Source organism: Podarcis bocagei, assembly GCF_964188305.1.
Source record: "Podarcis bocagei genome assembly, chromosome: 2".
Classification (NCBI taxonomy): domain Eukaryota; kingdom Metazoa; phylum Chordata; class Lepidosauria; order Squamata; family Lacertidae; genus Podarcis; species Podarcis bocagei.
Window position 1 is genome coordinate 21,481,881 of NC_138126.1, and position 13,603 is coordinate 21,495,483.

The following is a 13,603-nucleotide window of genomic DNA, read 5'->3' on the forward strand; positions in this document are numbered from 1 at the left end:
ACCCATGGAGCTTGAAAATCCCAGGATGTCAGAATTTCAGCTTCAGGTCTTGAAACTCAGCTGAAGTTTAAATTTGTGTGAGATTTCATTTCTGCTTTGGTCAGAGTGAAGGAAGTCAGAAAGCCGCAAATTTAGGCTTTTCCAGCTGGATAAATGAGTCTTTCCTACAAGCATCTATTTGTTTTGTTTTAGTTTTGTCTGAAATGTATTAGCTGGGTTTTTTGTTTTGAATTTTTAGCTGTTTCTTATTGAACGTTGCCTTGAGAGGACTGTGTAGAAGCTGGCTGATAAAATAAATTTTATGGCAGTGACGATGACTAATTGATGGTTATGATGAAAATAATAACAACACAGTGGTGCCTCAGTTTTCGAACATAATCCGTTCCGGAACACCATTTGACTTCCGAAACATTCGAAATACGAGGCACAAAGGGCGGTCTGCAAATTCAGTGGAGAAAATTGGAAAAAAAAACTCAGCGGAAGTCGTTCAGCTTCTGAGGTGCGTTCGAAAACGGAAGCATTTACTTCTGGGTTTTGGGCGTTCGAAAACCAAAATATTCGGCTTCCGAGACGTTCGAAAACCAAGGTACCACTGTAAATTGGTTGTGATGATGACCATAATAATAGTGATAATACTACTCATTTACCCAGGGTACTGAACCCCCTTTTGACTTGGTATGCATTACCTGTACATTTTGTCTGTTTTTCACCTGTACTCCTAGAGAGGGAGTCCAGCCATTGCTATCCTGGCTCAGAGCGATGAGGAGGAAGACAACGAAGAGTTAAAGAAACCCAAGGAGAAAGCTAAGGTACAGCAGGAGAGGAATGGGAGAGTCATGTGAAACAGAGTTGGGTAGTTAGACAAACAGGAGAATCCCAGGCTTCTGGGTTATGTGCCTGACAGTTAAAATAGCTGATACTCAAGTTGCTTAACTCACCTTAAAGCAGAGGGGAAAGATTTGGGCATGTGGAGGAGAAAGGGTTTGCTGCAACAGCTGCCTTTCATGCTTCCTTCTGCCTCTCTCATCTCTTTCCATACTTCTTTTAGACTGCGACCAAACAGGCTGCAGGGAAGAAGAATCAGCCGACCAAGGTAAGGGACACCTCAAGGCGATTCCTGGTGGCCAAAATCCCAACCCCCAAGACTTAGTAGTGCTGTGCCACCGGCATCCCAACAAACCAGTGTTTGTCAGCCAAGAGCAAACCTTGGTTTTACCAATCCACGGTTTCTTCGAGAGAAATGGCTGGAACCCTAAGCTTTGAGCATCATGGTTTGTTGCTTCCACTTGCTAGCGGGGAGGAAATTGAAGCAAGAGCCATCTGTGCATTCACAATAACCGACCAACCATAGCTTACTGCAGGAGTGCGGTATCTGTGGCCCTGCAGATGGTGCTTATTTATTTTATTTGTGGTGACATTACAATGCCTCTTGAGAAGCTTGAGGTGGTGTACATGGTGTTCTCCTGCTCCCTGTTTTATTCTCGTACAACCCTGTGAGGTACCGTATTTTTCGCTCTATAACACACACCAGACCATAACACGCACGTAGTTTTTAGAGGAGGAAAACAAGAAAAAAAATATTCTAAACGAAATAGTGGATATATGATTTTTGTGGTTCATGCTGTGGCCACAGACATGTGATCTGGCAGTGAGTTTGGAGTAGCGCAATGCAAAAATCCTGAGGATCCATGTGGATCCGTGCTTTGTAACCACGGAGGAGGAAAGGAAGGGGAACCATGGATCATCTGCTCATGACTGCAGCAGATCCCACCCGCCACCCGTAGGCATTCCCTCCATAACACGCACAGACATTTCCCCTTACTTTCTAGGAGGGAAAAAGTGAGTGTTATGGTGCAAAAAATACGGTAGATTAGGCTAGGAGGCAATGCCTGGCCAAAGTTTGCCCAGTGGTCTTCGCAGCTGAAGCCTGCTCCCATGTCCTGAGCCAGTGCTCATAAGCAGCTGCACCGTACTGGCTCTCCTGCATGGCCATTGGGGTCAGGTATGATGGGACTTGTAGTCCGTCAACACTGGGGGCTTGGCTCAGGTTCCACCCTTGGTTTGCCATGATTCGTGAGTGCAGTCACTGTAACCTTTTCCTGAGGAAAGCTATACTCTGTCTCCACAGTCAGAGGCAGGAATGCTGAACAGCACTTGCTGGAAACCACAGGAGGGGAGAGTGTTCTTGTGTTCAGGTCCTGCTTATGAGATTCCCTGCAGGCATCTGATTGGCCAAGATGCTGTACTAGAAGACCCAGGGATTGTGGGTGGTGCTGTGGTCTAAACCACTGAGCCTCTTGGGATTGCAGGCCATAAGGTCGGCAGTTCGAATCCCCGCAATGGGGTGAGCTCCCGTTGCTCTGTCCCAGCTCCTACCAACCTAGCAGTTTGAAAGCACGCCAGTGCAAGTAGATAAATAGGTACCGCTGTGGCGGGAAGGTAAATGGCTTTTTCATGCACTCTGGCTTCCGTCATGGTGTCCCGTTGCACCAGAAACAGTTTAGTCATGCTGGCCACATGACCCGGAAAGCTGTCTGTGGACAAACGCTGGTTCCCTCGGCCTGAAAGTGAGATGAGCGCCGCTCCCCATAGTCGCCTTTGACTGGACTTAATTATCCAGCGGTCCTATACCTTTTCTTTTCTTTTTTTACTAGAAGACCCGTTGGCCTGACCCAGCGGGCCTCTTCTTAAGTCACGTTCTTATACGAGTTTTTGTTTCTTTGGTTCCACAGAACATGTTTGCCGCTCTGGAGGCTGAGGAGATAGACGACGAGGAAGAGGGGGATGAGGATGACCAAGAGGAAGAGGCCAGAAAGGGCAAAGAGAAGCCCAAACAAGGCAGCCAGCCGGTAAGGGAGCTTGTGACTTCGCTGCATCAGTTGAGCTTTGTCCACACTGCATTCCACCTTAAGCAGGAAGGCAGAGGAGAGAGCTTTAAGGCTCCTGCTCTCTCCTTTCATGCGAAAAGGCTGTTTGTTATTTATTAGCATTCTATTAATTGCGCTTGCCTCCCACCTTCGTTCATCCAGGGTTCTCAAGCATGGCTCTCCCTCATTTTATCCTCACAAAATTCCTGCAAGGTGGTTTAGGCTGAGATCGGGTGGTGGGCCGAAGGTGAGCTTCATGACTGAGTGAGGACTAGAACCCACGTCGCCCAGGTCTCAATCAAACACTCTAACCACTACGCCACGCTGGCTGTCTCTTGTATTTACCGGTTACTGTGTGCATAGCTTAGATCTCCGCTCCTCCTGTCTACTAGGAACAAAAAACACTGGGCAAGGCAAACTCACCTATTGGTGAGGGTTCTGGCAAAAAGCTACGGGGTGTGTGTGTTGGTGGCATGTTAACAATGGGTGAAATGGCACAGTGCTTGGAGTATATTTCCCACGTCTGAACGTTCTGAGATAAGGGTGCCAGGCGCACTGGGATACTGTAGCAACACCAGGGAGGTTGAGTGTATGCCTTGCTGAGCCATTCACCCTCCCATTGGTTCAGGAAATGTGCCTAGAGAAAGTATAATAGTCTCTAGGGCGTTCACTTCGTTACTTTGAACTGTGTGGGTGAGGAGTTTCCCCCCCTTAATGGGGGATTGTGGAAGAAGCTGTTCTGCTGGGAGCAGGGAATCTCTGCTGATACGTCACACTGGTTGAGGTGCGGTGAACTACCGACTGACTTCCACAAGTCCCCCATAGGGTGGAGTGCAAACCATACTCCTTCTAACATCCTTCTCCAACCTGAAGATGGCTTGGACTACAATTCCCATCAGCCCCAGCCAGCATGGTGCTGATGGGAGTTGTAGTCCAAAAGATGTGAAGGACCCCAGGTTAGGCAAGGCTGTTCCTAGTGCCTGGGGCAATAAGACCTAGGTGCCACTGCATTCCCCCCCCCCAAAAAAAAATCCACCTCCTTCCTACCTCTTCCTTTCTACTTCAAGTGGGCAAGAAATGAAAGGGAGAGGTATATGAGCAAGCCACTTCTCAACCCTATGACTGACCCGGAACTCCGGCAAGTTTTGCTGGAGAGACTGAAGAGGTCTATGGAAGCACCTCTTCTATCTCCTGGGGTTCATTCCCTGCAGAAAGGACTCTTGAGCCCTGCAGAGCTGTACCAGAAGCGAGAGAGGGCAGGAGAGGAGTCTTAACTCTGAACTGACCTTGAGGGGGTCTCTCCAAAGGTTTCGTATTAGGGCCTTCTTGGTTTCCTTTCCTGGCCCCGTTTGCTAACACAAACCGCACCACTTTGTGATTTCTGTAGCAGTCGGAAGAGGAGGGAGAGGAAGGGGAGAAGAAGGAAGACGATCCCTATGCCCATCTCAGCAAAAAGGAGAAGAAGAAGCTCAAGAAGCAGGTTAGATCTGACTTTCGGTCGGTGCCATCAGCTAATGGCGGATCTCCCTCCGAGCTCCAGAGGGGGTCTGCTTTTCGAGTTCGGGTCCTGCCGCTACGGCGAAGCGGGGACCCCTAAAAATTACAGGCGCTGAAGCCTGTAAACAAGGAGACTCAGTGGGCACCATCGCCCCCCCCCCCCGGAATCGCGAAAGAGCCTTTTTAAAGGCTCCAGAACGGCAGCGGGGGTGAAGTGCGGTGCTGAGAGTCGTCACCCTGCTCGTGAAGCGAAGCCGCATCGCCATAGCTGGAGAGCGCCGATTCCTTCCTGAAATTTGGATTACAAATTAAAACCTGTGAGTAGGACTGAAACTAATTTCGGAATTTACAACTATTTTAAAGAATTTCGGCTGAAAACGGGATTGGCTTTAAAGTAAGGAAGTCAGCCTTTCCCGGACTGCAAAAGTATACAGCAATGAAAGTTAGAAGCTGCAACCTTGGAAAGATCTTAAAGAATTAAGTGAACTAGACATTGGACTTAAAATTCCCCCTTTAGCTGGCAGGAGCAGAAGGGGGTTGAATTTTTGACTTAACCTGCTGGAAAGGAGTTTTTTAAAAAAACCATTACCGCTGTGTCAATTCCCTCTGAAACGGACTGTCTAAGTGAGGATGCTGTCAGTGAGTTAAATAACTACTTGGAAAGTTACTTTGTTTTAAAGTTATTGGGCTCAGGAGAGTTACAAAATTGCTGTTTTGCTGATCTCTAGAAATACAAGAAACTGTTGCAAATTGACTTTTGGAAAGCTCTAGGGGATGGACTATAAGACATTTTGTTTCTGAAGCTGTGGAAACTTTTACCCCCTAGAGGACATCTTGGTAATTGTAGCAATTTGGACTGTAACTATCAAGGCAGTGGAAATTTCCTTTTAAAAACAACACAGGCGTGAGAGTGACCTTGGCCAGGCAATGAACGAAGAGACAACAACTAGATCTGGTAGACCATACAAGACAAAATCTTCACAACAGCGTAGAGTTTCAGCTTCAGGCTTCCCTACGGCACCAGCTGCAACTGGCCAAATAAAAACAACAATGACATCAGATGCAGTAACACAAGCTCTAGTCAAGATAAATGAGTCTTTGGAATCTGACAAAGCAGGGACTGGAAAATAGCAAAAAGTTGACAGAACTCTCAATAAAACTTGATCAGAACACACAAAGTGTAAATGAATTAGGGAAAAGAGTGACGTCTAATACAGAATCTATTAATAAAATATTAGAGGACTCTGCCAACATACGTAAAATTGCAGAAGAAGCCAAGGTCTCTGCTGAGGAGGCCAAAGTCTCTGCAGATGCTACACAGGGAAAAATAGAGCCAGTTTGCAAAAAAAAAAGATCATACATTAGCCCTGTCTATGTTGGACCTGCAGAGGAAGGAAAGGAATTTAAGATTGAGAGCAGTTCCTGAAAGTGAGGGAGATAACTTGGTGGACTTCCTTTCAAAAGAATTTTTGGATTTTTGGCAAGAGGAGCTGGAAAAGGAAGAAGTTAAGATATTGACTGCTTTCAGATTGGGCAGAAGGCAAGGCAGAAAAAAGCCAAGGGATTGCCTGATAACTTTAAGATCAAAAGAAGAAAGAGATAAAATACTGAGTTTGCATTTTCAAAGAACCCTTGAGATTGAGAATTCTTTTGTGGAGATTTTTAAAGACATACCAAAAGAGATTCTGGATGCAAGAGCACTATATAAAGAACTAGTGGGTCTGCTGAAGAAGAACGAAATACCTTTCAGGTGGGAATTCCCTCAAGGCCTATCCTTTAAATTTAAAGGAAGGAAAATCAGGATAAGAACAGTTCAAGACCGAGACCAATTCTTGAAAGACTACAGGGAAGACCGTCTGAAAGGAACAGTGGAAACAGAACTAACATCAGAGACAAAAGAAGTAACAGACACCCTAAATTTGTCGTTTGGACTCAAACTACCGACAGAAAAAGAACAGCTACTCGGAGCGACAGGAGGCAAATAGTTTCAATATGGCTCTGCAACTTTTAAGCCGGAATTGTAACGGTTTGAACCTTCCTCGTAAGAGAAAAAATGTATTTCACTTATTGAAAAAGGAACATCTGGACTTGATTTGTTTGCAAGAAACTCATGTGACAAGACTGCATGGGAAGCTACTCATCAACAAGAGATTAGGTCAAGAATTTATTTCATCAGACAAAGTTAAAAAAAGAGGAGTGGTAATCTATGCAAAGGAAAAACTTTCCCCGAAATTTATGTTTAAAGATGAACAAGGGAGATATTTGGCAGTTGAAATTCAAGTTCAAGGTGAAAATTTTTTTATTTTAGGGATTTACGCACCTAATGAAGGGAAGTCAGAATTTTTTAAGAAGTTGCATGAGACATTATTGGACTATTTGGATTACAACCTAAGTATGATGGGAGATATGAATGGAGTAGTATCCACGAATATGGACAAAGCTCAAAGACAGACAATCTCCAAAGATGGGAGATTACCAAAGACTTTTTTTGAAATGACTGAAAACATGGATTTGATTGATATTTGGAGGACAAGGAACCCTCTCGAGAGAGAGGGAACCTTCTTCTCTGAAGCTATGATGACCTGGACCAGAATCGACCAAATTTGGATTACTAGTGGGATGGCTCCAAAGATTAAGCAAGTAGAAATCTTCCCAAAGACTTGCTCCCACCATAACGCCATTAAGATGGAGATGAAATTCCCAACAGCTGGTTCATTCAGATGGAGAATGAATGATACCCTATTTCGAGATGAGGAGATCCACAAAAAAGCCCAAAAAACCCTAAAGGACTATTTTGAAATAAATTTAAAAACAGATGTGGAAAAAAGTGTAATCTGGGACGCAAGTAAAGCTGTGATGCGAGGATTCTTAATACAACAAAACTCAATAAAGAAGAGAAATCAAAATGAAAAGGAGGATAGGATTTTGGAAAAGATAAAAGAAGGAGAGAAGAAATTGAGATCAAAACCAAAGTCCCAGGAGATCCTGAGAGAGATTAAGTTATACCAGACACAATATATGGAATTGACGAACCAAGAGATTGAATGGAAGATTAAACAAATGAGACAAAAGACATTCGAATCTGCAGACAAATGTGGCAAACTTCTGGCTTGGCAAATGAAGAAAAGACAGAAATTAAATACGGTTACAAGCCTAGAAGTTGATGGAAAGAATATATATAAACCTAATGAGATCAGGAATTGCTTTCTGAGTTATTTTAAAAAATTATATGCACAAGGGCCGCAGAAGGAAGAAGATATAGATGAGTTTCTCAAGCAATATGGATTACAAAAAATCTCTTATCAAAGCAAAGTGGATCTGAACCAGAAGATAACAGAACAAGAGATAGAGGGTGCCATTCAAAATATGCAGTTGGGCAAATCTCCAGGACCAGATGGGCTGACTTCCAGATATTACAAAGCTTTGAAGGAGTGGTTAGTGCAACCGTTAAAGGAAGTCTGCAATGAGATTTTGGAGGGGAAAAGGGCACCAGAATTGTGGAAAGAAGCATACATTACACTCATACCAAAGACAGAGACTGAAAAGACTCAACTTAAGAACTACCGCCCTATATCACTACTTAATGTGGATTACAAAATTTTTGCAGACATTTTAGCAAAAATATTGAAAAGAGTGTTGATGGATGAGATTCATATGGACCAAGCAGGCTTTCTTCCCAAAAGACATTTGTCAGATAATGTGAGGAACATAATAGACATTTTGGAACTACTAGAGGTGAATATAAACACTTAAGCAGTTCTGATATTTGTGGATGCGGAGAAAGCCTTTGACAACATTTCTTGGAGTTTTATGAAAAAGAATCTTCATGGGATGGGGGTAGGCCAAGGTTTTGAGAATGGTATGGGTGCAATATATTCAGAACAAAAAGCAAAGCTGATTGTAAATAATGTGATAACCGAAGAATTTTAAATAGAAAAAGGGACACGACAGGGGTGCCCAATCTCCCCACTACTTTTTATATCTGTCTTGGAGGTGTTGCTAAATATGATTAGAGGTGACCAGCTGGTTAAAGGGGTACAGGTCGGAGCCAAACAGTACAAGTTAAGGGCATTTGCAGATGACTTAGTGCTTACCTTACAAGAGCCAGACGCTAGTACAAAAAGGGTTTTAGACTTAATTCAAGAATTTGGTCAAGTGGCTGGGTTTAAACTGAACAAACAAAAGACTAAGGTTTTGGGGAAAAACTTATCAGTCATGGAAAAGGAGAAGTTTCGGACTGAAACAGGCTTGACGGTGGTTAAGAAGGTGAAATATTTAGGGGTTTATATGACATCTAAGAATTTGAATTTATTTAAAGATAATTACGAGAAATGTTGGTCGGAAGTTAAAAAGGATTTGGAAACATGGTCAAATTTGAAGCTTTCAATGTTGGGCCGAATTGCAGTTATAAAAATGAATGTATTGCCTAGAATGTTATTCCTATTTCAAACATTGCAAATTCTTGACAAGATGGAATGTTTCAAGAGGTGGCAGAAAGATATTTCGAAATTTGTCTGGCAGGGCAAAAAGCCCAGAATAAAATTTAAGATATTGACGGATGCAAAGGAAAGAGGGGGATTTGCCCTGCCAGACTTAAAACTGTACTATGAAGCAGCAGTGTTCTGCTGGATGAAAGAGTGGATGCTCCTCGAGAATACAGATATCTTGGATTTAGAAGGCTTTAATAATGCATTTGGATGGCATGCATATTTGTGGTATGACAAAGTTAAAGTGCATAAGGCCTTTAAAAATCATATTGTTAGAAAAGCATTATATAATGTTTGGACTAGATATAAGGATTTGTTGGAAAACAAAACCCCTAGATGGTTGTCACCTTTGGAGGCTAAAGCGGTGAAAAAACTCAATATGGAGGCCAAATGGCCAAAGTATTGGGAAATTTTGGAACAAGATGGAGATAAACTGAAATTACAGAGTCATGAGAAACTAAAAACAAAAGTACGAGATTGGCTCCATTATTTTCAAATAATGGAGGTATACAAACAAGACAGGAAAATTGGCTTCCAGGTGGAAAAATCAAAATTAGAAACAGAACTGTTAGAACCCAATGTTAAGAATTTGTCAAGAATGTATAACTTGTTGCTGAAGTGGAATACACAAGACGAAACAGTTAAATCAGTTCTGATTAAGTGGGCACAGGATATTGGTCACAACATTATGTTTGCTGACTGGGAATGGTTGTGGAACACCGGTATAAAATTTATGGCATGTAATGCCTTAAAGGAAAATATTATGAAAATGATCTATAGGTGGTACATGACCCCCAGTCAAGCTTGCAAAAATCTATCATTTGCCTGACAATAAGTGTTGGAAGTGTAAAGAAACTGAAGGTACTTTCTACCACCTTTGGTGGACGTGCCCGAAGATTAAGGCTTTCTGGGAAATGATATATAATGAAATGAAAAAGGTACTAAAATGTACTTTCCCTAAGAAACCAGAGGCCTTTCTCCTGGGCATTGTTAACCAATTGGTGTCGAAGAAAGATAGAACTTTTTTTATGTACGCTACTACAGCAGCAAGAATACTTATCGCAAAGCATTGGAAGACTCAAGATCTACCCACTCTGGAAGAATGGCAGATGAAGGTGATAGACTATATGACATTGGCTGAAATGACCGACAGAATCCGTGAACAGGGGAAAGAGACGGCGGATGAAGATTGGAAGAAATTTAAAACTTATCTTAAGAAATATTACAAAATTAATGAATGTTAAAATGCTGAGGTTCTTAGTAAGAAAAGGAGATTATAGCGACAAAGGATTAAGTAAAAGAAAAGAACAAATAAGGGACAAATTTGATAAAATTAAGTTTAGGACTTGCTGAAACAATTTTGGAAATTGGGATGTAGAAAGGGGATGTTTGGGGGAGTCAGAGAAGTGAGGTTTATGAAAAAAGGAGATGAAATTATACATGTTTGTTTTGTCTTTTTATTTGTTTGTATTGTTTATAAAAACTTTGTAAAATCAATTAAAAAAATTTATTAAAAAAAAGAAGCGGGTTAGATCTCTGCCGGGGACCGAAGGAAAAGGCCCAAAAGGTTATTCCTGTTTGTGGCTGGCCAGGGGGCAAAAAAAGGACTTGTGGCTTTCTCTGCCTGCCAGTTGTAAGGTCAAATCCTGGATAGAAATACCGTATTTTTCGCTCTATAGGACGCACTTTTTCCCCTTCAAAAATGAAGGGGAAATGTGTGTGCGTCCTATGGAGCGAAGACGCCGTAGCCCCGCGACCCTCTCCCGGCTGGAGAGGTGAAGCGCGGCTATGGCAGGAGCCTCTACAGCCCCACGTCACCTCTCCAGCCGGGAGAGCGCACGCGGGGCTAAAGAAGCACCCCGCGACCCTCTCCTGGCTGGGGAGGTGACGCGCGGCTATAGAGGCTCCTGCCGTAGCTGCGCGTCACCTCTCCAGCTGGGAGAGGGTCGCAGGGGGCTGCTTTAGCCCCGCGCACGTTCTCACGGCTGGAGAGGTGAAGCGCGGCTATGGCAGGAGCCTCTACAGCCCCATGTCACCTCTCCAGCCGGGAGAGCGCGCGCGGGGCTAAAGAAGCACCCTGCGACCCTGTCCTGGCTGGAGAGGTGACGCGCAGCTTTAGAGGCTCCTGCCATAGCCGCGCGTCACCTCTCCAGCCAGGAGAGCGCTCGCGGGGCTAAAGCAACCCCCGCGACCCTCTCCTGGCTGGAGAGGTGACGCGTGGCTATGGCAGGAGCCTCTCCGCTGCGCCTTTCCGCTGCTCCCTGACCTGCTCTTTGGGGCTGGTGTTGGGCTTCCCCCCGCCAGCCCCAAAGAGCAGGTTGAAAGGAACCTGAAGCCTGGAGAGTGAGAGGGGTCAGTGCACACCGACCCCTCTCGCTCTTCAGGCTTCCAAGGTAGCCGCCTAAACGCACCTTAAACGTACCTTGTTTTAGAGCGGGAAAACAAGAGGGGGGAAATTCTCCCCCTCTCTGTGCAGCGCCTCCTGCCGCTTCACTGAAGGGGCGCTGGGCAGAGAGGGGGAGATTTTTTCCCCCTTGTTCTCCCCCCCTCTAAAACAAAGTGCGTCCTATTGTCCGGTGCGTCCAATGGTGCGAAAAATACGGTAAGTCTCTGGAGAGTGAGTTGGTGGGCAGACTGGCACCTGACAAATGGTAGATGAGGAAGAGTCTCTTTTTTTGTTGCTGTTTCATGGCCAGGCTTTGTTTCCTCCTCCAAACAGCTGGAGTTCGAGCGGCAGGTGGCAACCTTAAAAGCAGCCAGCGCGGCAGAGAACGACTTTTCGGTGTCCCAAGCGGAGATGATCTCACGGCAGGCCATGCTGGAGAACGCCTCTGACATCAAGGTATGGCTGTCTCAATCCACTGCCTCCACCTTGCCCCTCCAGTCTGGATCATTCCTCCAGTCTCTTCTTCCATTGCGTCTCTAGAGTGGACATCTAATTATATTTTCATGACGGATATGTAAGCTTAAAAGGAAGCTGAGTCACCTGTGGCAGAACAAGGCGATTGCAAGGTGTCAGCATCACCTTTGAGCCAGTGCCACCGACTGGACTCATCCACTTCAGCCTCGCCTGGGCTAGGCGAGCTGGGGTAGCACTTCCGGAGACCACCTTCTGCACAGGAACAGGTCAAAGTGCTGTGGACTCACAGCTTAGAGTTGTGAGCACTGGATTCACTTCCACAAGAAGACAGTTGTCGTACACAGCAGAGTATAGCAGGGTATAGCAGAGCATAAACGACTCAGAGAGCTGCTCTGTAGAATATCTTCTGTATGCTATTTACAACTATAATACACAACTTTGTTGTTGTTGTTGTTGTTGTTTAGTCATTTAGTCGTGTCCGACTCTGTGACCCCATGGGCCAGAGCACGCCAGGCACTTCTGTCTTCCACTGTATACACGACTATATACAGAGCTAAATGAGGTCTAAACGAAAAATGCTGAACTACACTGGGTGTCTGCAGCTGCTCTTAGCAGCAACCTTATCTATACACACGATCTCTCTTTAACACTCAGTCTCTCTCCGACACTTTGATGTGAGGCTGGAGCGGAATAAGTAGAGAGCAGAAAACCGCCCCTCCTCTCTGGAGAATCAGCAGAGAACATCAGCAGATTCTTGGATATGGGAGGGGTGAAATCTCCTCACAAGGAGGGTCAGCTTTGGCCCAGATGTTTTGCACTTCAACTCCCATCAGAAACATCTGCATGGAGGGAAACAGGTTGGGCCAAGGCTTGAAGGCCTCGGGCCAAATTTGCAGCATCTCCAGTTAAAAGATCTTGGGTGGAGGGTCCAGGAAAGACGTTTTAGGAGAATGAATGGAGGTAGCCTCAAAGCAGTTTACAAAAAAGCTAAAACAACAAAATTATCACGAAGAAAAAATTATGGCAATAAATTCAGATTTTCAAAAAGTTAGAACAAGAGTAGAGTAAAAGTAGAGTAAAACCCGCATCCTGGGTAGGCTTGTCTAAACGTTCAGAATCAGCAGATGGAAACAAGAGCTTAAAAGACTTTAAGAAGGACCTCCCCCCCCCCATTATTATTTTAATTTTACAAGTGCAAAGTTATAACAATGCAGAATGCATATCCATTTGTAAGAGATTTCTCTGAATCGCAAGACTTCCCACCATCCCCTCCCTGGGTTCTACTATCAACCTTTTCAACTGCATATTATTTCATAATCCATAATTTGTATCTGTGCCTATTATCCATGTTATTTCTTGCATTACAAGTGTTATTAAAGTCCTGCTATTGTTTTTTATCTGCTTACAGTGTTCTCCTAAATAAATAAATAAATAAATAAATAAATAAATAAATAAATAATAAAAAGGACCTCTCTGATTTCCTTTACCTTCTATTTCAGCTGGAGAAATTTAGCATCTCGGCTCACGGCAAAGAGTTGTTTGTCAACGCAGATCTATATATTGTGGCCGGGCGCCGATATGGCCTGGTGGGGCCGAATGGGTAGGTGTCTGTTGTGAGGTGAATCCCCACCATTTTCTTTGCTTACCCCAGTGGATGATGAAACACACTTTATCTCTTTAATTCACAAATCTGTAAGCAGCTTGGGCCCCAAAGTACCTTATGAGCTCGCTGCCTGATTCAATATGCTCCACCTCGGTTGCTGTGAGGCCTTCCCTCCTCTTTGGACCACGCAGGCGGAATTATTTCAGTGGTCTTGGTCCCATTTACACGTGCAAAAACATATTAAGGAAGTACTCCTGTCCTCAATCCCTCGGGCACATGCCAATTAAAA

At 44.3% G+C, this 13,603-nt stretch overlaps 1 protein-coding gene across 3 annotated transcripts in view; it reads left to right on the forward strand.

Annotated features, from left to right (window-relative positions):
• Positions 1-13,603, forward strand: part of ABCF1 (ATP binding cassette subfamily F member 1) — a 48,244-nt gene that overhangs the window by 14,800 nt on the left and 19,841 nt on the right. For all 3 annotated transcript variants that reach the window (XM_081181936.1, XM_081181937.1, XM_081181938.1), the window contains exons 9-14: positions 723-809; positions 1,049-1,093; positions 2,733-2,849; positions 4,255-4,347; positions 11,571-11,693; positions 13,211-13,311. In XM_081181936.1, coding sequence (XP_081038062.1) covers positions 723-809; positions 1,049-1,093; positions 2,733-2,849; positions 4,255-4,347; positions 11,571-11,693; positions 13,211-13,311 — 566 coding nt within the window. The remainder of the gene's footprint in view (positions 1-722; positions 810-1,048; positions 1,094-2,732; positions 2,850-4,254; positions 4,348-11,570; positions 11,694-13,210; positions 13,312-13,603) is intronic.